General features: G+C 31.5%; 1 protein-coding gene across 1 annotated transcript; it reads right to left on the bottom strand.

Moving 5' to 3' along the window:
- Positions 1 to 6,023: 6,023 nt before the first annotated feature.
- On the bottom strand, positions 6,024 to 12,596 carry LOC124825728 (protein DCL homolog, chloroplastic-like). Its single transcript, XM_088098962.1, has 3 exons — positions 12,245 to 12,596; positions 12,036 to 12,150; positions 6,024 to 6,416 (listed from the first exon to the last, which is right to left on the bottom strand). The coding sequence occupies exons 1-3, from the start codon at positions 12,505 to 12,507 to the stop codon at positions 6,216 to 6,218; spliced, it is 579 nt and encodes a 192-aa protein (XP_087955088.1). The 5' UTR covers positions 12,508 to 12,596; the 3' UTR covers positions 6,024 to 6,215.
- Between the last annotated feature and the right edge of the window lie 14,726 nt (positions 12,597 to 27,322).

Below are 27,322 nucleotides of genomic sequence, written 5' to 3'. Positions count from 1 at the left end.
CGTCGACTATTGATCATAAGCAGCAAATTAAAGAATTATAACTTCTCACTTTTTCACTAGGCCATGTGACGGAATTCTTATACCAGAATTATTAAAAACCTTTAAATATTAGACTTTTACTCAACTACCCACTTCTTACACTATGACCACGACATATTAATTTAAACTAAAACAAATAAACTCCATTATTAATAAATATACCCACTAACACACACCATGATCTTGACACTTTAAACAAAAAAATTCTTCAAAAAGTAAATTAATTTATATATATAAATATTCTTCTGTATAACTTTTTAAAATACAATTCTTAATATGTACATAAATTAATTTTTGCTTTAATAACAATTTCATTTTACATTTTATAAATAATTAGATAGAAGTCTGACACGAAAAACTAAATAATATAATCTCATCTTAAAGTTGTTTAAGCAATCATTTTCATTTAAATTGTTCTAAATTAAACCTACAACCAAAATCTCTACTTTTGTTCCGTTTGCATTGTGGAAATCCTCTAATCATGAATAATGTTGTTAACTTTATTCACTAATTCACCAAAAAATAATTATTAACTAGTGCTAATACAATTATGCATAAATAAATATTTAAAAATACTTTATTTTTGTATCTGTATGGTTAATGTAAGTAGGATGACAATTTTACCCGCGGATACGAGTATCCGCGGGTAAAATCCGCGGCGGATAGTTACTATCCGCGGGTAACGGATAACAGATAACGGGTATTTTAATACCCGCTTCTAAACGGGTCGGATACGGATAGTATACTACCCGCCCCGCGGATACCCCGCAAAAAAATTAAAAAAGCTTAATAATTTATATATCTTTTAATTAAATTTAATTAAAAATAAAATAAAATAATATTTTATTAGGTTAAATTTAATTGAAATTAAAATTTAATTTATATTTAATTTAATTTATATTATATTATATCTTTTTGTAATTTTATTTAAATTTTATTTTAAAAATGTATTAAATATTTTTTTTGCGGGTACCCGCGGGTTTTAAAATACTCGCAGGTATTTTTTAAACGGATACCAGCGCGGATAGCGAATACAAGTTTATCCGACGGGTCGGGTTGCGGGTAGTCACTATCCGTACCCGACCCGTCGTGTTGCCATCCTTAGATATAAGTATGTAGGCTTAAAAAAAAAGATAAAGTGGTGGAATTGGAAAGACGAAAAGGCTTACCACAACACAACTATGCTAATGATATTAACAATGGAATTGGTTTTGTGGAAAAGAATAAATAAAGTAGAATTAGAAAAAAAATTAAATGTTTATTTTTTAAAATAATTCAATAATAAATAAATAAAATTAGCAATAATCTTCTATTAAACATATAATTCAATAAATGTGATGATGAGAAAATATGAGTTGTGAAATATTGGTCCACATCGATCGACTTCCGGTCCGGTAGGGTCCGGTCTGGACCGGCCCCACAAAACATAGTGAGAGATTTAATGATAATGTTTTTGGAGTAATCATAAAATAAGATGACATACATAATAATAGTGAAATTTAATCATAGCAAAGGGTTGACCTTTATAAACATTGCTCTCTTCTCACTTTTCTTCTCATTTCTTTTTACCCACTTTTCACCATTCTTCTCTCTTCACAATTTCTTCACATACCAACAGAAATTGGATTCAGTGTTTCAACGAAGAAACCTATGGAATTCATTTTCCTTTTCAGAGATAAAGTTAAGGTATCAAAATTAAAGTTATCAGCTTGATTCATCACTCTGTCACCTTTATTCAAACAATTTTCAGAATAATTTTCTTTTTTAATTAATTACCGTTAGAGGTTAAAATGTGAATCCGACACCCGAAATAGTCATGATTACTGTATTTATCTTTAAATATTAAATTTGTAATAACTTTTAATGAGTTTATTGTTTTTAAATTGAAAATATTAGTACAAAAAGAATGAAGGAATTAGATTACACCGAAAAATCCAACGATACAGATATCATAGAAGTTGTAAAAAGCAATGTTGGTATGTCAGGATTCCCACGGAGTGTCGGGATACAATCAGTAAAATGAACGAATCAGATTGCACCAAAAAATGAACCATCTATGTTCCTCTGATTTTGTAAAAAGCAGTATCCATCATTATGAATCCTACAGAGCCCTCTAAAAATGAACGATGGAGATTGTATTGATTTGCTTAAATGCAGCATGTTTCACTAGGCTCTTGCACTTCGTGCCCTACAAAATTAGAGATTGCGTTAGTTCAAACAAATTAGCGATGAGATTGCAATAATTAAAAAAATTTACCATTCCCACCAATTGTTTGTCTATAAATGCAAACCTTATTGAAATTATTGATTCCAATTTTTATAAAAATAATTTAAGTAGATTTTCAATTCTTTTAGTCTTAATAGATTTAATTTTTGAAAATTAATAAAATTAGGTTTGTTTAATATTGTTTTATCAGTCTTAAAAATACCTCTAGTATAATTCGTAGTTTTTTGTTTTTAATATTTTATTTGCCCATTTAGTTCAGTGTCGTATTAAGTGAAACTGTTAGTACACAATTCGAGTTAGAATCAAACGTGGTTTTCTTATATTCAATTTAATAAATTTATTTATTTATTTTTATTCAATTCAATTTTAATTTTTATTATAATAAAGATAATATTTTTCTCACCAAATTTGTTTTTGGTATAAATGTTTTAGTATTATTTTTATTAAAATTGATATTTTTATTACATATTTTTGAAATTATTTTTAAACTATTTTTAATTATATTATTATATTTCATTTAAATAAATTAATTTTAAACAATTTTTTATTTAAGATAAAGTAGTTGTTTTGTTCCAATTTTAATTAAAATAGTTCAAGCATATAAAAACTATTAAATTTATTAATATAAATAAAAAATTTAGACATATAAAAATTTACATATATAATTATTAATTAAAGAAGTTTAGATATATAAAATATTATTTTAATTAATAAAAATATTTGTAAACATTATTTATAAATATTATTATTTTTATTAAATAAATTTAAGTTTCACTTAAAAAAATAAGTATTTAAAATATTGAAATGAAATTATTAATATAGTTGGTTTAAAAACAATTTCATAGATATTTAATAATAATGTCAATTTTAATAAAAATATCAATCTAACATTTATAAAAAAAAAATTCAATTTTAATTTGAAGAAAAAAATTGTGATTAGGTTGAATAAAAAAAGAGACAAAATTAAATATAGGATAACATATCATAGACTATGTTATGTGCCCTAACTGTGTTATGGGGCCTAACTATGTTATGAATAAAATAAAATTTACGAACTAAAACGTTAACATAGTTGATTCACAACTTTTCAAAAAATGAGATTAAGACAAATTGAAAAACTTTGAATTATTTTTACAAAAAATTTTGACCAAACTAAATTATTAGTTAGTTCCATATTTCTTTTAATCGTTTACTAGTAAAAATAGCTGTTTCGGATGTGTAGGGCTGTGCGGTTCCAAGTCTTCCAAGCTTTCCTGCGGTCTTGTCTCAGTGGCGGATCTTCTCCTCCAGCTTTGACTCTCCTCTTGATCCGGAGGGGTGGAGACCTGCAAAAGATTCTCCGATGCCAAAGTCAGTTTCAGAGCAGTGGCTATTTTCAGCAGTAGCAATAAATGTGCATTCAATGTAACCTATCTACCACTCACCATGAACCCGTATTTATAGTTTTCGCTATGGGCTTGGGATTAGTGAAAAGTTAATTACGGCCCAATCAGCCCAATAGCTTCTAATTTTTACTTACCTCTAAACCAGGTTAATTTGCTTAGGTCGCAGTGATCAGTGGTTGGGCCGGTCATCATGATATGGGCGTCCGCCCCAGTGAAACGGGCGTCCGCCCAACGATACGGGCGTCCGCCTTACCTATGGATGACTCGGGCACTAAATTGGGCGGACGATCCTCTACGAGGTCGTCCGGCCCTCCCTGGTACGAGACGTTTTCGTCTCTCTCGGCATTTTCCTGTGGAACACTCTTTGTGAGTATAGAGAGTACGGGGCTATCTTGTGGTGATGGAATTCCAAGTGAGTTCTTCAAAGTTTTTCTTACAAACAGAGGTTCCGCCCATTCGGGCGACGTAGGCATCGAGATCGGCGGACGGCCTTGTTCGTGGCGCCCGGCACCTGCTGGTGTAGGAGAGTTTATACGGAGTCTAGGTTCAATCCGTGCCTACTTGGGTGGTCGAGCATTTATCCCTCCGGGTGTGGCATGGGCGCCGAGCTAAGCGGACGGCCTTTCTGAGGAGCGTCCTTTGTACGGCGCCCGGCCCTTCGGGCGTCCTTCGTACGGCGCCCGGCACTTCGGGCGTCCTTCGTACGGCGCCCGGTATTTCGGGCGTCCTTCGTTCGGCGCCTGGCACTTCGGCGTCCTTCGTACGGCGTCCGGTATTTCGGGCGTCCTTTGTACGGCGCCCGACACTCCCTGGTACAATAGCCATTGGGAAAAATAAGGCGGAGAATGTGTCTTTTAATCGTTCACATCCCAATACATTCAACAATTTAAAATAGTAATAAATATTGAACTAGTTTATTTAATTTAATAAATTAAATTATTGAATAAAAATCAATAAGATGATTGTGATACAGTTATATTATTTTTAAAGGGTGTCAACATATTGTGACGCATAATAATTTATTTAAACACATAAAATATGGCGCTAAAGCCACAGAATGAATGTCAAGGTCATTTCAAAAACTCTCTGATGTGGTGGATATAATTTTAATTATATGTTCCTCAGCATGTAGATTTCATTGTTAGATTCTGAACTGAAACTCGGCTAAACCCAAGACAAGAAATTATTCAAGAGGCAGAGATTTGTGACCAAAATGAACCCAAAAACTATCTACCATTCGGCTGTCCCCTATTTTTTAATCAACCTCATTCCCCAAAAATCTCTAAATCTAAAACGCTCCTGGTATTTTGGAAACAGAAATTTGTGTACCTATAAAAGAACAGGCTAGGACCCAGTTAGATATGCAAAGCAATCTTAGAAACTTATCGTGCTGAAGAATCAATAGTTGGACCACTGAAAAAAGAAAAATGGAACCAATAGGGATTGATAGAAAATAAAAAGAATTGCCATTCCGAAAAAGAAATAAAGCAACTGCTCTTTCAGATGACACTTGTCTACTCCTACATCCTGGAGACAAGAAAAACATCGAATCCAACTTCAGGAAAGAGTGGTTAAACGTATCACACTTTGACACTAGAGAATGATGATGATTTGATGAAATTGTTAGATTTATCAGCAATCATCAAACCAATAAATGGAAAGAAAGGTACCTCTGTCTTTGGATTTAGAAACATATGCAACTAAACATCGAAAAACCCAAGTGAAATTTCTCCCTAATGTTGACTTGTGCAATGTAGCACTGAACCTAGTTGGACAACCTACCCCAGGCCCCAGCTGAGTTCGACCCTTTTGACTCTCTCATTTGCCTGTCCTCAACTACTCCTAAAATAACCCGTGAACAATATAGCTGGACACAGTCAAGAATCAGTACAATTGTAGGCTTACCAATTCCGACTCATTTTCCGAAAATTTTGTAAATTTGTGTTATGTATCTTTAGTCAACAAAAAGGTCTAGTAGCACATTCCACGCCTCATTACATATAATATAGGAGTGTGTGGCGGAATCAGAGTGTAAATCTGCAGAATGTGAAGTGGTAACAGTTCAAATGTGAGTTAATGTGATAGTTCTGTCCTTTACCTCCTCCATAGTTTCATTCGTTGCCAGAGAATTGAGTCCACATTCATGGTGAAAATAGCCTCCAAACATCTCAGCAGAGCACATTCCAAGTAAATGCAGAGAAACATTTAAAAGATAAATCGTAAGAACGCAATTTCTAACACATTACTGGCTATTGTTAAAATTGATTGAAATTCACAATTATTGGAATCACATTTATTAGTTAATGAATTCACCTGATTTAGTAGTTAGAGTGTACTGATAACCCCATTTAAGAGATGATGTAAGACGAGGCTGAATCCTAGTAAAACTGTAACTATACTAAAGGCAGTCAATCCATAAAACATTATTCCTTACAGTCTGCGAGTTTACCTAATCATGAACTTTTACAAAGACAAGTGTTATGCAAGCTAACTTCAATAATTTTCTACACTCCCTTCAGAAATAAGCTACACATCCCAGCCAATTGTCACTTCTACCATTTACTTCACAAATTATAAGTACCAATACCCCATCGTTTAGTAAGATCTTTAAGAAACCTTTTATTAACAAACCTTTCTGCACTTATTTGGTACTTATTTTTAATGTATTCTTCAAGGCACACCCGATAGGAGAAGTCGATCCAGCTACAGTCAGTTCTTACCACAAAAAGGCACCTTGGAAATAGATATACAGGATGCTGATCAACCTGTAAGAAAATAAAGTCATAAAGGCTGCACTTACTGCCAACTTTGAGAAAGAATATAGCTAGTAAATAAACAAAATAATAGCAATGCAGGTGAAGTTTAAAATAATAACAAAATAATTACAATTAAAATGAAATGCTTTTGAAACACACAAGCTTACAATTAAAATAGAACTCATTTAGGTTTTCTTAGATTACATCAAGACCTCCGTCTTTTTAAAATTCTACACAAACCTTTTTGTTTTGTTTTAAAAACATACATTGCCACCCATTTTCACATTACACAAGAACTGCTTTACGTTTTTCAAAATCATTTCTTACATCTCCTGGTACGCCTCAGTAGGGCAGACCATTTTAATGATTAAAAATTAAGTGGTGGAAGTGTAATTCTAAAATATCTTGGAGGGTGAGATGGTGTCATCTAATTTACTCTTAAAAAGTCATCCGACTTGATTTCTTTCATGCATTAGACTATCAAATATCTATATTCGAAGTCAAACAACAAAGGGTAAAATAATATTATTGTCGGAGGTCCTGTATTCCTTGAAAGTTGGCACTTGGGAGACAAATTTTGAGTATCGTCAAAGCAAGGGTGTTTATGTTCTCATGTCATAGTACTAATCAGCGCAGATTTTATTTGTTCAATAAATTGTATTAACAAACCAGCAAAGACATTGGAGATTAAAAGGGTATAATCTAGTAGAGCTAACTAGAGATTCATAAGTTTCCAGCGCCATCCAGCACAATACTTATACCTAATGTTATCAGCTGCACAATATTCTAGTACATTTTTTTCTGATTGCAGTGGTAACCTAGATGGTAATAGAAAATAAGTGTTCTTTCAAAATGCATTAAATCAAAGAAGGAAACGTGGCTACTGCTGTTTTGGGAAGCAAGAGAGTGGAAATTGGTGAACCAATGCACTCAAATTATCTATATGGGTAGAGATGATGATCAATTTCTAAGTGTTACCATTTCAGCTTAATTACACCCAAACTCCTCCACTATCACTCAAGTGTTTCATGTCATCTAATAGATTAAATCAAGTATCCAGTCAGTTTGAGGGTGGTACACTGTCATTTATAACAAAGCAATGCTTTATGACGAGCAGATCTTTTTGTTGACTTTGGTTACAGAAAAATGAGGCGGCACAATGCCACATCCTCAAAAAGAGCATCATGTTGATTAATGTCTGATACCTGATTTCACTGGTTTGAAACCTACAGGGAAATTTATGTCACAATTGAACCTAAGAAGTTTTACGCAATATCATTGGAACGCATTTTGAAGATGTACCTTACTACATAAACTTAAAAGTATATAGTATTAACTCAAACTACGTGCATACAGATCAAAAACAAAATGAAAAACCTAGCATTTTGCACATTGAGCCCATGCATAAACGGGCAAGCAAGAGAACAGCCCTTTGACACAGGTTACCAAATCGTTCTACATTAAGGGTGTGTTTACTTGAGGGAGAGTGGGTTGATGGATTTAAAAGTAAATTGTTTATTGTTTTTTTAAGGGATTTGGAAGTGATTGAGAGTGAATTTAAAAGAAAAGTTTATGAAAGTTTGTGTTAAAAAAATGTTTTAATAAATAGAAAATAAAGGTCACAAAAATTGTCCTTAATGGTAAAAGTAATATAAAATGATATTTATGAGTACACCATGGTTTAACATTGAAGACAGTATTGTAAGAGGCCAACACCATGGTGGTCATTTTCAACATTCTCCCAACCTTTCAAATTCTGACAAGAAAACTCAAATGTGGAAGGGGGTTCAAATGTGGAAGGTGTCGAATTGAAGATAACTTATCCAACTTAACTCTAGACATCAATCAATAGATGGCAAAAGTCAATTTCAATGTCAACTTAATTCACCACAAATTAGAGGATTAAGTAGTTTATATTTGCATAATTGTATCATGTTCCTTATGATGTGCCTACATATTCTCATGTCATATTTTAAGTTCACTTTATTAACTATCTGATTATGGATATTTTATGTAAATGAAGTAACCTCTAATCATTGTTTGTCTTTCATAAATACAAGAATAGTAATAAAAAAATTCCATTTAAATTTATTATAAAAACAAAAACTAATACCACATATGACTACATTATATATTTAAAACAATATGGTATTAATTACTTATTACTTTTTTTTTAATTCTACTATTTCAATAATTTTTTCCAAACAATATATTACTCATAAATATCATTTTATATTACCTTTACCATTAAAGACAATTTTGTAATCCTTATTTTCTATTTATTAAAATATTTTCTTAATCTATTACATCACTCAAATCCCTCAAAAACTTTCACAAACTTTACTTCTAAATTTAATTTCAGTCACCTCCAAATCCTTTCAAATAAACAACACACAATTTACTCTTAAATCCATCCACTTCTTCTCCTCAAATCATCTTCCTCAGGTAAACACACCCTAAAAGACTGAACAGTCATGGATTTTACAGAAAATCTTCGTTGATAATATCAGGTCTGTAGCTCAATCAAGACTACTAATTACAAACAAACTATTTCTTGGATCTTCCAATCTGTTTTCATGGTAAACACTGCACACATTTTAGAAACTTTGAAGTTAGCAAAAGCCAAAAAGTTGAACAAAATCAAACGAATGGCTTAATTATAATTTTAAAGCAGCTCCATCATTTCAAGAGATTGACTTTCACAAGCAATAAAAAAACTGAGTCTGATAGCAATATAAGATGATGATTTTCATGGGAAATCAGTGTAGAGAACAGGTTAATTGCAAGGTTTAGTTGATGTACTTGAAGGTATTTTACTGTTTTGAAGTAGGGAATGGTAAGGATATTTTGAAACCATGAGATGGGTTTTAAGAACTAGACTCGTGTTTCTATTAGCCTGTCTGGTAGAAGTGAACAGTAATATATGAAACTGGTGTTGACTGATCAAACTGGTGCAGAATTACAAATTATTTCAAAAAATGGGGTCGTTTTGAAACGTTATACCAATCTGGAGCTTTCTGGCATATCACCAGGAAATCACCAATCCATGTAGCGATTTCCAATACCAGGTGGCAATATATCTTTTGAAAGCCCTTCAACTCACTGTTCTCTAGTACAGTTCCATCCAAGCGAGCCATTTTCCAGTTAAGTTCTTAATCCAATTGCTCTGTACTGAACACAATATGTTTCATGTTCTGCACGTTTTTTCCTCTTTCTCTATCCCTATCTCGTAGGTAGAGCGTTTGAATCAATAGAGAACCCTTTCTTTTGTATCTGGATGAATCGACATTATTACATTCCAATTCCTTCCCGATACCTTGGAACCGAATTGAATCCCAAATTGACGGGTTAGTGTGAGCTTATCCATGCGGTTATGCACCCTTCGAATAGGAATCTATTTTCTGAAAGATCCCAACTTTCGTGCGTTGGTGGGTCTTCGAGATCCTTTTGATGACCTATGTTGTGTTGAAGGGATATCTATATGAAAAGACAGTTCTATTTCTATTCGATTAGTATTTTCTATTAGTATTAAATTCGTTTGAGTTAGTGATCTCGGCTCAGCTAGTCCTTTTTTTCGTGATCAACTGTTGGTGCCAGTCTTACATTTTGTCTCTGTGGACCGAGGAGAAAGGGAGCTCGGCGGCAAGAGGATTGTAACATGAGATAAGCAAGGAGGTCAACCTTTTTCAAATATACAACATGGGTTCCGGCAATGCAATGTGGCAAATACAACTATTTTAGGTTTTGGATCTTCCACATTATTTCCGCAAGAGGTCTGAACCCATTTTTTTATGATCCTTCGATAAAAAGATTCATTCTCTTCATAAAAAAGAGGAGGTAGAACCAATAAAGAGTGCTTTTTTGAGTTCAATAACTCATTCAAGAAATGTTTTTGATCCAATCCGGAGGAATCCATAGAAAAATAAAATTCCTTATGATACACCAGATCCGGCTCGTTATTGATAGAGTGAATAGATCTGCCATTTCTTAAAATATATCTTCTGATTCAAAATCGTGGTGTAACGTGTATCTCCCCCTATTCCGGTCATGGAATAGATGAAATAAACCCCAAAATGGATTTTTGTTCAAGAATGAAATCTTATTGGAACTGTCCAGTTCACCCTTTGGAACCATATCACATCCTCGATAGGATGAAATAGGATGAATTGAGACGGTATTTTGGAAGTTTTCTATTAATTTCATAAATTCTCAGTCTTCCATGACCTTCAAGCTGTTGCCTTGACTTTTATTTTGGTGAAGCACACATTGTCTTAGTTGCAGGTCAGGTCTCTGTTCTGTTTTGTTGCTCATTTTCTAATTTCTATTTTGTGTGTTAAGAGTTCAGAAGGCTTAACTTCTCATTGGTCACTACAAGTCATGATACCATCCACTCAGCCACAGGGAACAGTTCCATGGAGCACTTATGCTTCCGTATTTTGTGCAGTAGTAAAACTACCAGTGATAACCTTGATTTGACATCACATAATGGCATTGGAGAAACTGTAGATAGACGTCTACTTCAAATGAATGGTTCAAGTCTACAAGAGCAAATGACCATATGGGTAAAAGAGCAATCGACACTATACTTAAGTCTACCTTTTGAAATGGTGTTATTTACTTCCTTAAGGCCATAGCCCTTGCGCATGTTCTTATGTTTGTTGATAATTAGAAGACCAGGAATGTGCACAACACATACGAAGCAATTGACAGGAAGAAAGAACCTGCTCAAAAAAGCTTCAGCGGAAATAAAGTAAAGTATAGAGACATGTTTGCTATCATTCATAGAATGTTAAATGACTAATTTTATAGTTTCATACTGTGATTGTTAAAATAACCTTTTTTTAATTCATGGAATCTAGAACACATTATATACACCAAAACACATGCACTAAGAGAAGGAGGTTTGACTCTTAAGCAACAAAAGTTGCAAGAATCAGTTTTTATGAAATTAACCAAGCTCTCAAAAGAACATTTTGATCGTTGAAATAAAGTTAAGAGAAGCTGCTGAAGATAGGTTGGTTTTTCAAGGTGATACTTGGAGTGTTTTTGCCAATGTAATAAGGACTGGTGAGCCTTTTGAGATACACTTTGCAGAAAAATATTGAAGGTGGCATCTCCTTCCCTCTTCAAACTCTAGGGGCAAAGAAAAGGACGGAAACTATAGAAGAATAAAGAATTGAAGAGAAGAAGGAGGAGGAGAAATCTTCAAATTTAGTAGCCGTGAAGTTACTATGAATTAAAAGATTTGGAAGACTCTGCTAAAGACAAACTTGTAACTAAATTTGAGTATTTAGTTACCTTCAGCATTAGTGGCATAAACTTATAACTCTACGGTCACAATAATAGCTATGAAAAGTCCAAAAACATATTGACATTACGGTTGAGAACATTTTACTAAAACCCTTTTACAAGCAGTTAGTTGGTTAGAGTTCACGTAATTTAGGAGAAATTCAATCACAAGTCACATTGATATAAACATGTCAAGGTAAAGCAACCAACCGATATCATGCATAAATACATAATAAACATTAAAATAATCATGCATGTGATTCACTTCAAATAACATTATTAAGACAGAATAAGAATCTATAAATCAAATTAATCACGCATATTATTCACTCCACTTACCATAATGGCCCACAAGCCACTTCCGATTTTATCTTCATAATCTGGATGATAAATAAGAACGTTTTCTGTTATGGCTCTTTCATCCTCCATAGTCAATAGTTCCCCATTCTTGTACCTGCAAAGACATAAACAAAGTCGTTTCACGGTTCACACACAACATCCGAAACTCGTAACCTTAACACTAATGAATTGATTGAATCTCAAAATACCTTGGTGAGAAGAGAATATGTCTGGTTAGCTTAACTATCGGTTCAATGTCTCTCACAATCTTCTCCTCTTTGTCCCTCCATTCCGGATCATCCACCTCGACGTCGGAACTGCGGGTGTGGGTCCCGCCTGATGCGTTCTCGGTAGCTTCTTCCGGTGATAAGGTGGCACTGCACAACAGACGGTGGCCCTGAGGCGGCGCCACCGGCAAGCCTTGGAAGCTACGGAGCCGAAGGCGGTGAAGCAGAAAATGCCTAGCGGCCATCACTGTTGTGTCAGTGTTTGCGTGGGCCGGACACAAATTCAATGTTCAGCGACGAGCAAGTTTTGGATTTTGGAGGGCTCGTGTCAATGTGCAATCAACATGTAAACAGGCTCTTCAAGCCCAATAAGAATTATTTTTCTTATTTTTTTACAATGTACACGTATCTCTTTTATACATGATAATCTTGTTTATTTTAAATAAAATTATTGTAGATGGAAGATTTTTCTTCTACTTATGTTTGGAATAAACTTTAAACTTAAAATCATCATTTAACATATAATAACTCTTTTATATATTGCATCGTTTAAACTTCAGATTATTGAATAAGCCAAAATAAGTTCCTATTTTGGCCAAAATAATCCAACTAAAAAGTATCACAAATAAGTTTTGTAAGAAAAATATATTCAAATTCTAAATTTAAATATTTTTAATTACATAAAAATCAATCATCAACTCATGTTTTAAAAAGTTAATTTTGTTATATCACGACATTTTTCAAAGTAATAAAGTAATCCATTTTCTCTCTCCATGTAAATTAAAAATTATTTCTCCACAGTTTTTATTTTGAAGGATAAAACGGTTTGAGTTTTTATCTTAGAAACAAGTCAAATATCCATCAATAGAGCATTGAATTCTCAATTGAAAATTCTTAAAAAATTTCACAGATATATGTCTAGTTAATATAAATCGATGAAACTTATATATATATATATATATATATATATATATATATATATATATATATATATATATATATATATATATGGGGTTTGCTAACGCGCGTACGTCTGTTTTTCAGTTGGTACATTTTAGCAATGTGTACCGGATTTTAGTAGACAAAAATATCCTTATATACCATGTATTCTAAGTTCTAAGGTTAAGGGTATTTTAATAATTTTCATTCTCAAAACTAAAAAAAAAAAACCCCAAACCTTTACTCACATCTCTCATTCCTGTCAACCCTTTCTCTTTCATCTTTCTCACTCCAATCTTTTTTCTGTCATCCCTACTGTAGTCCCAATTGAAAAAAATCAGAAACACCCTACTGTAGCCCCAATTGAAAAAAAATCAGAAACACTTGCCGTTAAACAATCTTACAAAAAAATGATTTTATAATGAGTTTTGATCTTATAATTTTTGTCTTATCTAATTTTATCCAATTTTCACAAGCATAAAGGAATTTTGGTAATTGACCTGGAAAAAATCAGAAATACTTGTTGTTAAACAATTTCTTACAAAAAATGATTTTATAATGAGTTTTTATTTTATAATTTTTGTCTTATCTAATTTTATCTAATTTTCACAAGCATAATGACATCCGAAAGAATTGGTAATTGGCGTGGAGGGTTTTTTTAGAGATGATGATTCAACATATGCAGATGATGAAATTAGAGAAATTAGTGAAGATGGTGAAATTGAAGAGATCTTGAATGACCCTTTGCCTCAAGGTGAATATGTCAATGACTCAACTCTTTAGAAAGACAAATTGTTTAAAGGCAAGTATTTCTAATTTTTTCAATTGGGGCTACAGTAGGGATGACAGAGAAAATGTTGGAGTGAGAGAGATGAAAGAGAAAGGATTTAGAGGAATGAGAGAGGTGAGTAAGGGTTTGGGGGGTTCTTTTTTTTTTTTTTTTAAGTTTTGAGAATGAAAATTATTAAAATACCCTTAACCTTAAAACTTAGAATCCATGATATATAAGGGTATTTTTGTCTACTAAAATCCGGTACACATTGCTAAAATGTACCAACTGAAAAACAGGCGTACGCGCGTTAGCAAACCCATATATATATATATATATTTGCATGAAACAACTTTCTACATGTTCTTATATGGATTTTAATACTAAAATAAAGTTGTGTAGTTAGAAAATAAAAAATTAAACATTCTCTACATGCTTAAGCATTTATAAGTTCAATGTATATTAATAAATGCTTAAGATATATTTGTCAAATGAAATATATTATCCACCTAAAAAAATTCTATTGTGTTTTTACAAATTCTTATTCACAATCCAAACATATAACTATGAAACTATATTAGTATTAACATATACAATTTTTATGCAGTCACACAAATAGTTGTATAATGGTAAACTAAAAAATAAGAAAACTTGAAATTTGAAGACAAAAGAAAACTTGCTTGAATACAAAATTTATAAAAATCTAATTATTTTATATTCTCTCACATTCCAATTTATAGAATAAAAGATGAGAAAAAGACTTTATAAATTCATACAAAAATAATATATTTTATGGTATATATTATAACTTTTAAATGATAAGAAATTTCTTTACAATTTTTACAAGGGTTGTAAAACAATCGCTTACTCTAACCTTTTTTCTGAGTTTACTTGAGCTCTTTTTTTAAAAGTTTAATATCCTATTTTGTCCCTAGTTTCGCTCGACAATGTTAAATTTCATCCTTTTAAATGTGCGTCAATTACGTCCCTACTTAATAAAATTTATATCAATGAAATTTCTTCCGTTAAATCCGTACAAACGGCATTGTGGAGCGAAATTAGGGACAAAATATAATGAGAATTTAAAACGAAATTACGTATCCCTTAACAACCAGTTAATGATCATGAAAAATATAACCTAGTGAGCTATTGATAACTATATATACATGAAAGTTACATGCATGCATGCATGTTTATATTATAATTTAATTTATTTTAATTATCTAAATCGATCAAGTTGGGTTTTTTTAGTTCTAATTGTTCTAATTAAAATCATAAATAATTAAACCTTTAGAATTTATAATTTGACCAAACTAACTAAAAAGTTTAGTTAGGTTGTCATTCAAATCATGTTTAGTTGTGTATTTGTGCCCTTTCACATAATTGCTTATAATTTATGACTATGGTCATATTTTCAAATAAGAAAATTTGTCAGCTAGAGATTAAAGATATCTAATGGACCAACCTCCTAATTTGGCATATTCATTTAAATTATCCCAAATGGAAAACAAATCGTGAATAGTGAACAATCCATTATTATTTTGTTTTTAAAAGTGCACTCGTGTTCGTTAATATATATTATAGTTCATCTAAATTATTTGTGCTAAATTAAGTGATACGTAGTTACAATACTCGGAATTTGTTTATATTTCTTAATTTTCAATTGTGGCATTATATACATATATTAGTGTTATAGTGATTTATTATACTGATTTTAATTCACTAGTCATAATAATAAAGTTAAGTGATGACATTTTTTTTAAATATTATAAGTTTTTTTTATACTAGTAAGAGGTAGTGTTGTTAAAACGGATCACTTGACCTGTTTCGGTTCAGCCTATTACAGATTGGTCACTTAGTGAGTCAACCCAACCCGATTTATTTGTAGTGAGTCAAAAAAATTTAAACTCGATCTGGCCCATTATGGATTGATGAGTACACGTTGACTCACTTAATTACAAGTTTTTTTTCAATTAAAAAAAATAACAAAAATTTTCTAATTCAAATTTAAACAAAGGTGAAAGTTCTTAAATTAGATTTATGATCAAATAAATATAAGATTTCATTCATACGAAAATATTACAAAATCTCCTCAACAAAAATTTTAATTGCTTCATAGCGATTCAAATTTGTTTCTGCATAAAAATTGAGTTACCAAGTAGAGATTTGTGGATTTTTCATGTTGTCCAATTATTCTACACAAAAATAATTTCACACGAACTTCCATTTCAATATTTTGTAAAATGATAACATGACAAAAAGTACTTACTAGAAAAATTATGTGGGTTGGTGAGTCAACTTGATTCACCACGGGTTCAACCCGAGTGAGCCAGGTTCAAAATTGGCTCATCAAAATTAAAAAAAAAAATCAACCCTACTTGATTTGAACCGGTGGTAGGCCGGGTTGACTCAAAGGTTCCAACTCGTTTTGACAACACTAGTTAGAGGTAGAACTGGTATAGAAATGATGCTTGTAATATTGGAAAAGACTTTTTGTATCGATTCTAGTTATAATTAATATAAAAAAAGCACTTTATTTCTTTTTATTTATAAACACAAAAACAATGTTTAGTGTTTCTTATTCCATATTGCTTCTCGATCCAACACCTACACCTTACTTCACCTTCACTTTCCTATTTTCTTCTTCCAAACTCCATTTTCATCCAGGTAACATCATCTCATCCTACCACCACCACCCAATGGTGGGAGTGTATAGATCTAATGCGATGAAGTTATGTTGATAGCCTCGATCGCAATAGTGTAGAAGTGAATTTAAGCTCGCTTCATCTTCAACCTAACCACTGTTATTGCTTCTTACAAGGTTGTCGACAACATTGATCACCATCGAAAGCCTTGCGCTAATGTTGCTCTTGCGCTTCCCCTCCCCTAGTTTGGACCTTCATTATCTACCCAATGCCTCTACTGTGCAACTTCAACTCCATCAGGGTCATCGTCATCAACATTGCCACAACGCTTAAAGAGAGTCATTGCCCATCGTTGGCGCTACACTTATTCTCCCTCACACTAGGTTTTCTCTTTTTTCCCCCCAAATGTACAACCATGGAGCGACATTCACGTCGCCATCTGTAAATGGAGGAACCACCAATCGGAGAAGCTACTGCTTCATCTTCTTTGTATGTGAACTATTCCGACAAAACTCCAAGTGTCACTACACTTGTTCCTCCCTATCCGAGCCTATTCAATCATTTTTCTTTTTTCTATTCGATGTATAATTTTTGTTCATTATTTACCATTGTAGCACGGAGGGGCAAAAGATGAAACATTGTTAGGACATTAGTTTACAATTCAATTAAACACTAAAATATAAATTACTATCTTTATTTGGCTTTCTGAAAAGGCTTTATTTTTTGGTGATTATGCTTTTTTTCTAGGTCATTTATCATGTGATGGATAATACTGTTCTTGCGTGAGAATGACTCTAGTATGCGTGAATGAGTATAAATAGTAGCGGTATGAAGAGTAGGTTGAGTGATGGAGAATGAAAATAGTTGTAAAGAAAATGATGTTCTGACATAATATGAAGACACTTTATATACTTGTTATACCTTAATCATATAAAAAATAAAATTTTCTATACGGGTTATAGAATTGATATAGAAAAATGAAAACTTTCTTACTATTTGTTTTTATATCAATTTTGAAACTAGTATAGAAAATATTTTTAACCCGTATTGTTTAGTTTATATATATATATATATATATATATATATATATATATATATAATTTACAATACAAAGACTTTCAAAAACATAAACTATTATAATTAAAATATGCAACATGACAAGATTGAAGCAATTAAAGAGTTAAAAAATATTAAAACGATTTTATTGAATTTTTTAAAAGAATTTTTTAAGACAACTGTTTTAATTAATTAGTTATAAATATATAGAGAGAATGTTGTCATTGTTTTTTATCAAGATTATTCGAATGAGAATTATGCAATAAATAATATTAGTTTTACATTTGTCTAGGTCTAAGTCACTTTAAATTCTTTTTTTTTTCTTCCATATTTTGAAATGTCTTTCAAGAATAAAATCATTACAAAACTCCAGTCTCTAAAGCGGATTATACTTTAGATAAGGAGTGATTGATCATAACAATGTTACTCCACAAAATTGAAATTAGAACATTAATTACCAACATGAGAACAATAACAAAATTCTAAGACAAATCATCTTTATTGAAAATGACTAGTAATTCCTCTTAGACTTCAATTGAAGAATAGATGATTAAAGTGTTTTGTGTTAATAATTAAATATACAATAACATAATATTTTGACACTAAAATGTACTTTATTAGATATGTTGTTAAGAAAAAAAAAACATAAATGTAAGAAATAGTATTATGTGTTTACAAAGTTTTTGTTAAGATTGATACATTACTTGAATCAAATTCATTTTTCATTATATGAAAATAAAGAAAAACGATAGAGAAATTCTTTCAAAATAAATCGGTGTGTAAAATTGTAATTTAATTACTATAAATCGTTATTATTTAATGAAAATTGTAATTCAATTACTATAGATCATTGTCTTGTTATGAAAAGCGCATGAACGTTCTTTCTCAATTCTTTTTTTGTTTAATACTTATTTTGGTTCCTAAGTTTGTTAGGTTTGTTCAAAGTGTCTTACATTTTTTAGATGTAGGTCTCATATTTTGTAAGAAACAGTTCAAGTTGGCCCTTTTTACTGACAGTACTATTGCCCCTGACCAAAAATTGATTGAGGTGTACAATTATTGATGCCCTTGGCCAAAACTGAATGAGTTGGCAGTTATTGATTGCATGACACGTTGAAGTCAACTGATGTGGCAAATTCCTTAATTTTACCCAAATTAATTTGCTTACTCTTTTTTTCCCATCATCGTCTTCCGTCCAAGAAGAGAAATGAAAAAGAAAAAACAAACAAAACCTCAATTTGCAATCATCCTCCTCCAAGCAAAAATCCATAATCCTAATTTAAACCCTAACATCAAATTGCAATACCAAACCAACAAAGAAAAATCAAGAACACAAAAGTAGGAATCCCAAAATCCAATTCAACAACCTACAATTTGAGAAAGCAAGAATAGCAAATATCAAATTGCAAGATAATGAACATCAATCTGTAGAGGAGAAACAAAATCTCAAGAAAAGGAAACACAATGCGCAAACAAAGAAAAGAACCAAAAAACCCGAAATCAACCATGATTTAAAACCCTAATCTGAAATTCCTAAAATTTGCAAGATCTGAAACACAAGAAAAGGAAACCCCAAAATGCTACAATCATCAAGATCATCCTCTTCATAGCTCAACCCGTGTGAATCGCGAGCCAGATCGTGAGAAGACGCTGACCCTCGTCGCTGCAGAGACGTTGGAGAAGGAAGCCTTCGCGTTGCCGCAAAGACGCTACTACTAATGCCCACGGTAACCGCAAAGATGGAAGTCACGTCTTCCACTAGAACTCGTCTCCCCTTTTTGCAACATAACTAAACATGTCATTCATTATTGACTAAAATAGACATTACGCCGATAGGTTTTCAAGACAGTAAATAAAAAAAAACCAACTTAAACCGTTTTCACAAAATATAAAACAACTGTAAACATATGAAAAAGATAGAATCACTTTAAACAAACTTAATAAATCACATAGTTCTTACATATAAAAAAACATTTATACTGTTTTAGGTCTTCAGTACGATGATAATACATACTTTTTTGGTGTAGATCGTTTTTGTTATAAGGAATTAATACTGTTCATATATTTTATTGTTTTATACGTTTAATAAAAATGTTTGTTATGACAAAATTAACACATTTAAGCTTGTTGGGACCAGCTGCAAAGTTTCGCACATGACCTTACCATCAAGTGAGTTATAGTTAGTAATTAAATAAATCAAAGTACTTTAGTTTTGACAAAACAGAAAAGATAATATTATATTTGAAAAAAAAATTAACTAAAACTTAAAATATATATGAATGACTAAATTACTATTTTTAATATCAAAAAATTGAATTGAATTTATGTGTGTGAACTATTATTTAATTATATATGGTCTATGATAAGAGTATTAAATTTACAATAAATATTCTTAATTTGTAATTAAAATTATTTTAATTTATTGAACTCACTAAAGATAGTTCAGAAGATTTAAATATAGGAATGAAGTCATAAATTTTCACACGTCAGTGAGAAAAAAAAGAAAAAGCTAAGAAAAAGATGATGAATTAGGTTTATCATATAACATCAAGAAGAGGTGAATGGTTGTCTCAGAGAATTTCACGACGGAGAAATCTTTTAATATGAATTTTTAAAAGAGAAAAAAAAAGTTTTGTCCGTTACTAATTTAATTTATTTTTATTATTTATTGAAAAAATTCATAAATAAATTTCTCTTTCTAACAGCACCCTTTGATTTTTCTTGGTGGTCCCTTTGTCATTATAGTTCATGATTTGACCGAAATAATATGACTAAAATCAAATAATGCAACTAAATGCGTAATTTGATTTTTCTAAAGTTTTTTCATTATCATTCAACACATTACTATTCGTTCACAAGGTACAACTAAAAAACACAGCTAGGACTTCCAATGAAATTTGACATAATTATGATTGATATATTTTGGTTAAGAAAGACTTTGAATAATTAGAATATAAAACTTGTACTTTATGTTTTGATGACACGTGATGTATTAAGATGAGTGTCATTGTTTTGTTTGATTGTTCTCGTGCATTAAATTAGGTATTATAAATAGATTGAACGAAACTTATTATGATTATACTTTTAAAGATATTTTTAGAAGATTTCTTTATTGGTTGAGGAATATATTAATTGTTAGTTTTGAAAAAATTTAATTTTGAAAGAATATTGATCTCACAAAATATTTAAAATTTGTAATAGATGGTCATTCATAAATAAATAATAAGTTATGTTTAAAATCTATTTGATTATGTGAAGTTTGTTTAACTGTGATTTGTAGATATAAATAATTAATGGATTTTTGATAAATTTGTATAACTGTCAGGAACAATATAATCTATTATTATAATTAATAATTGTGTTTTATTTATCAGAAATTATATACTAAGATTTTTTCAAAATGTAAAATATGAATTGGAAAAATTATACGTTGTCCGGACATATAAACTAAATTTCTTGATTTTGGATAGTTTCAATTTGGAAAAGACTAATCAGTTATGAAATATAAATATTAATTTGCAAATTTATTTTTATTTTAAATATAGAAATAATCTCTATAATATATCAACTTGATATGTGTAATATAATCTTTTTTTTTAATTCTGATGTGACATCCCAATTTAGTAATATAGAATTATTAAAATGAACATTACATAGATAATGATATAAGGAGAACTACAGTTTTACGAAGAATAAAATTTTTCATCTGAAGAACAAACACATCACTTATACTTCAAGTTTCACCCTCAACCTCCCGTTGAGTCAACTGAAAGATTGTATCCCTAAGCTCACACCATTAAGGTGATCATCGCAATAGAGAAACACAAACAAGACAGACCGCAGAAATGCAAGAGTAAGCTAGTTGACAATTGAGAAAAGATATATTTTTATAAACTCATTTAAAACATGTTATATACAACCAACATATCACTACACAATCATCAAACACTTTATGCATAATACTTAATATAAATGGATGTTTGGACTTAGAATGATTGTCGAGCTATGGCGGGTCGTGCACTCGTGGTGGCTTTTACTGCTTTGCAAAGCCATTGCCAATGGATTTCATCCTACCACACTCACGAGGTTAGTCTGTTATCACTCACCTTAGGCCATACTGGAAGCACCCAAGAATAAGACTTCCTGCTACTCCTCACGCCATGGATCAATCCTCTCTACTTGAGAATGAAAGACCATTGGAGTTTTAGGATAACCCCCAAGACTAAGCTCCTGCATTCATTCTAAACTTACTTGAATCTCAACTAGAGATTGCACTTTGAATCACAACATAGGGCACCACCATGTATCCTCTCCTTGAGGATCATGAAATTACGTCCATTAACCATACTTTGAACTTTGCACTTTGAAATCACCGACTTACACTTTGAAATACAACATACATCAATAACCAATGATATTACATAATACAACTTCAACTTACTTCATAAAGTACTCAATCTTTCATATAAAACAACTTAAGATCCAAAGAAAAAGTGAACTAAAACTGAACCATTCGCACAGCGCACACATTCACATAGCGAAACCAGAGTTTTCTCGCACAGTAACCCAAATCGCTATGCGAATCCTGAGACAGAGACCCAACCCTCTAAACCATTCAAATAACGATTAGACTCGCTATTCAAATAAACTACAACTTGAATTAGACCCTAGACCCCTCGCATAACGTCCCAGTTCGCTATGCGAGAGCCTTAGACCCCAACCAGTCGCATAGAGACCTGATTCGCTATGCGAATCATCAAACAGAGAGCAACCCTTTCAATCCTTTCGCAGAGCGCACCCATTCGTTGTGCGAATGCCTTAGCAGAGAGCATCTCGCCAAGGTGACTCGCTATGCGAATCCATTTGCACAACGAGTCTACATAATCTACAAAACAAAATTTTGCAGAATTATGCAACTCAACCACAACTTACCAATTCTAAACATTTTTCCCAACTTCTAACACCCCTAGATTGTTGTATATACTTAATTAGACTTGACTAAGTGATTCTAGACCTTCACAACATCAATCTAAGTTGATTATGAACCAAATTCTATTCTAAAACTACAAATTTCTCAACCTAGAGATCCAAATCCAATTCTACCACATTTCACAGTTGCTTGAACCACTTAGGGACTCAAATAAGTCCCAAATAACTTGTCTAAGCTATCCCAACTGACCAATACCACTTTCAACTCCTAATTCACAAATTCAATACTCCACTTCCTCAAAATTGACCTTCTACAAGCATAATTCATTTCAATTTCATACCAAACATTCTCATAATTGATTTTCACCATTTCACACATCCAATTAAAGTTCAAAACAACAACCATACAGATTCAATTACTCAGATTATCAAATGTGCACAATACCACAATCTCATTACGCATAACATACATCTTAAAACCAAGTCAATTTGCTAAATAAATTGTTCTCAACTCAATAATCACAATTCATCATACATACACTACTCAATCCTAGTTTAAAAAAGATGTAGCTTCCCTTACCTCTACATAGCGGCACCACTCAAGAGTTCCCCCCCCCCCCCCCCCCCCCCGATAGTTGCTTGCACCACAAGGTATTTCTAAGAAAACCTACGATTCACCGATTGGTGAGGAAAAACCAGTCTTAAAACCATATTGAAGCAAGAATTGAAGGAAGATACAACAAGCTACATGCAAACAGAATTTGTTGCATGCTCACAGCCCCAAAATGAGGGAAGAAAAGGGAAACAACTTACCAGCTGAAGAACAAGAAACTGATCGGTCAAGATTGTAGCCCTCGACGCCAGGATAGTCTAGGCACTTCCTGATCGTCGAACAGATAACTCAAATGAGAGAAGATCTAGAGAGAAGGCAGAGAACTCTAGGTGAATAGTGTTATACAGAGATATAAGTGTTTTAGATAATAAACCGAGTTTTAGAAAGTTCTATTTATATTATAGGATTATTTTAAAGTAACTTGCTCGTCTCCTTATTTTAATACACCTATCTATTCTAGTACTCTATTTTTTTGGATTTTTACATCTGACAATATAAAATTTTATTATTTTGACATTCAATGACAAAATATTATCTTCAATAGGTGTGTATATAACTATCATTACAATGTGACACTTTGTTTATAGGTCATTCAAACAAAATTCAAATCAAACATGTGAAATTTCACATTATAAAAAATATAATGAAAATAAAAAAAAGTTTAGTGGAATATAATAAAATTAATTATATTTTAGTTTATAAATTATAATACCATTTTTTTTCCAAAATTTTGTTTATGTTATATCTCTTGTTAAGCAAGCCTCCTTTATTAAAACTTTTAAAAATGTAGGTGAACTTGTATTATTGATGGATAAGAAGGAGTATTTTTTTTAGTAAAATTAATATTTTGAAATTTAAAAAAATGTGATTAAATGCTTTCAGGTGCGGCAAATGATTAAGTATAGGGTTAAATATGTTTTTAGTCCCTTAAGTATCACACGATTTTGTTTTTAGTCCCTACTCAAAACTTTGATGGTTTTTAGTCCTTATAGTTTTGAAACTCTGGCGATTAGTCCTTCAAATTGGACGGTGTTAAGTTTTAGTGGATGTGTCAAATGGCGATGTCACGTGATCATTGAGCTGCTCTCTTCACTCTCTGGCACGTTGGATGTTTAAGTGTTGAACTGAGATTAAGTATGTTAATTACGTTCTTTTTCGTTCAAGAGTACTTCGTGATCTTTTATAAATGAGATTTGAAGAAGTTGGGTTCTTCTTCGTGGCTGCAGTTGGGGGCAAAGAAGTTGGGTACATCTGAAGGTTGGAGTTGGTGTACTTTAGGATGAGGGATTGTGTCTACTCCCAACCCTAATGCTGGGATACTCGTGAATCCCTCCCTAAACTCTTGCGCGAGAATTGCATAAGGTGAACCAATCCATTTAGACAGGAATAGTTGCCTTGTTGATGACGAAGAAGATTTCGGCACCAAGAACCCTAAAAAAGCACAAGAGATACCTAACGTGGGAAGAGATTGGCAAAATTGAATACATTTAGGCTGGAACCTAAACAGGAAAACTAGACTGGAATCTAAACTTAACGGAGGTATACTAAACTGGAAAACTACCCATGTGGAAAAGCATTAGGCTCCTTCAAGCTACCCCAAACTTAACCGCTGCTATATTGAAAACGCGACACCTAAATCCTTCACTGCAACCACGGGATGTTTATTTTTTTCAATATGATGACAATTTCGCCTCATCAAGTTAATTTCGGGACAATCAACAAAACCAATCCAGGACATTCATATTATCGTAAGCAATTAATATGAAGAAACTTGACACACAAAACTGACATTGTGAATTTGAGCAGAACAAGTGCGTTATTTTCACGCGAAAATCAAACTAGAGAAGAAGAAAATCTATACTCCAACAGCCCATGTTAAAATAAAGCATTGCAGGTTCTCCATAAACTCCACTGGTTTGCTAAGAAACACTACATAATCAAACTACTGCACATCGCATCTTTTGATTTTATATGCACCAGATGCTCGACAAAATACCCAAACAAAAATAAACAACTGTATGGTGCACAAACGATCGCGGAGTGGAAAGCAAACCAATATCAAGAGATCAGGAGTAGGGGAAAACGAAATAAATCTGAAAAGTGATGATGATAGGAGGAAATGATTGCAAGATAATGATGCAGAAGCCTTACAGAGAAGAAATTATGAGTGAAGCCGAGAGAAAACGACGCGCCGTTGCCAACTCCAACCTTCAGAACGTAATTAACAGACTTAATCTCAGTTCAACATTTAAACATCCAACGTGGCAGAGAGTGAAGAGAGCAGCTCAATGATCACGTGGCATCGCCATTTGACACATCCACTAAAACTTAACACCGTCCAATTTTAAGGACTAATAGTCAGAGTTTCAAAACTATAAGGACTAAAAACCATCAAAGTTTTGAGTATGGACTAAAAACAAAATCGTGTAATACTTAAGGGACTAAAAACATATTTAACCCTTAAGTATATAATAGAAATAAAAAATGAACTAAGAGGAAATTGGTATATGTAAATATATAATGATTTCGATACATAATACAATTTAAACAAAATTATTTTTAAGGATAAAATATTATATTTAAAGATTTTAGGTTATGTATTGAATTTGAGATTCTTAAATAAATAATTCTGAGTTTAATAATATTAAATTCGTAAAAAAAAAATTAGTTAAAGTTAACTAAATGTTCCTACAGTCTATGATGTGGTGTGAAAAAAAATAATAATTGTGTCAGAAAAATTTAACTTGTTACAAAAGTAAACTGATAACTAAGTAAACATAATATCACATGTGCAAATTTGTGCAAATTTCTAAGTCCAATTTTCTTGCTTTGAATGATTAATATAGATCTACATATTAAAAGAAGGTTTTAATTTTTAGTTGTACTTGAATATTGATGAAATATTTATCAAAAGGAAATTGTCTTATAATTGTACTTGAAAAAATTTACAGCGAAACAATATATTTTTATTTTAGTTTTTAAAACACTTAACTCTCAAAATTTAATAAATTTAAAATGAAAATTTCATAAAATAGAATTATTTTAAAAGTTAATTAAAAAAAAAAAATGAAGCAAGTCCCGAGTCAACCTATTCAATAGACTTGGTCCATGGTCTATTAAATCTCTGCAAGGACCAAAATTGTGTTTGTATTTGAAACTTCAAATTAGAATCTTCCATTCTCATCCTTAGTTTAACAATCTATTCAAACTTCACTGTCCATTGACTTTTACTCTACCACTTTCTGTTTAAAAATATATTTACTTTAATTAAAACTGAAACAAACAAATCCAAATCTTTTCAATAAATATTTTAGCATTACGGAGTTATTAAATAAATAAATAAGATCTATATTGGTATCATTCTAGATGCACTGATTTGGATTCCAAGTCATCATTTTTTTTCAATAAACATTTTAAACTTATTGTATAAATGAAACATTAAGGATGAGCTGTATTGGTAACTTTGAATGATATATATAATTACTTATTTTAATAAATGCAAAAAAAATAATTTTTCTCATGTGCTTTATTCTTAAAAGAAAATCAAGTATTTTATTTGTTACGAAGAAAAAAAAAATGAACATGAGAAACAAATTAATAATTAAGAAGCATTTTTTAGCTTCGTTTATAATAAATAATTTAAGGTAAAATATTCAAATATGAATGTATTATTGATATGCCCATAATGGTATAGATACTTGAAGGTTTAAATTTTTATTTGTACATGAAAACATGTTTTCAACACTATCTTCTAGAAAATGGTAATGGAGAATACTATGGGAGTTGTTTTTTTTCCTTCTAAAGAGCACCCTGTAAATAAAAGTGGCGACAAGTTATTTTAAAAGAGAATATGACAATGACATAAATAAAATTTTTATAGCATTATTTAATATTTTATATTTTTTTAATAATTAGTTGAAAATAAATCATGACAATAAATTACATATTAAGAAAATGTTTTATGTGTTAGAAACATTTAATTAAGATAAATGTTGAAAATAAAGTAAGTTAAGTTTTGGTGAAAATGGGTGGCTTCAGCACTATGAAGCTGTATAAGTCTCCATCACTCAACGGCAACAAATAACCCTTGAGAAGAAACCCCAGCAGCA

This window comes from Vigna umbellata, chromosome 1, assembly GCF_029865625.1.
Source record: "Vigna umbellata cultivar VRB3 chromosome 1, Vumbellata_1.0, whole genome shotgun sequence".
Taxonomy (NCBI): domain Eukaryota; kingdom Viridiplantae; phylum Streptophyta; class Magnoliopsida; order Fabales; family Fabaceae; genus Vigna; species Vigna umbellata.
The sequence above is the reverse complement of the archived record's forward strand: the minus strand, read 5'-3'. Positions and strand labels throughout refer to the sequence as shown.

Excerpts from the sequence above, each read along its gene's own strand:
- LOC124825728 (XM_088098962.1), bottom strand. The coding sequence starts at position 12,507 with ATGGCCGCTAGGCATTTTCTGCTTCACCGCCTTCGGCTCCGTAGCTTC. Across the intron at positions 12,151-12,244 it reads CATATTCTCTTCTCACCAAG|GTACAAGAATGGGGAACTAT; the intron begins GTATTTTGAGAT and ends ATGTCTTTGCAG. Across the intron at positions 6,417-12,035 it reads GTGGCTTGTGGGCCATTATG|GTTGATCAGCATCCTGTATA; the intron begins GTAAGTGGAGTG and ends ATTTTCTTACAG.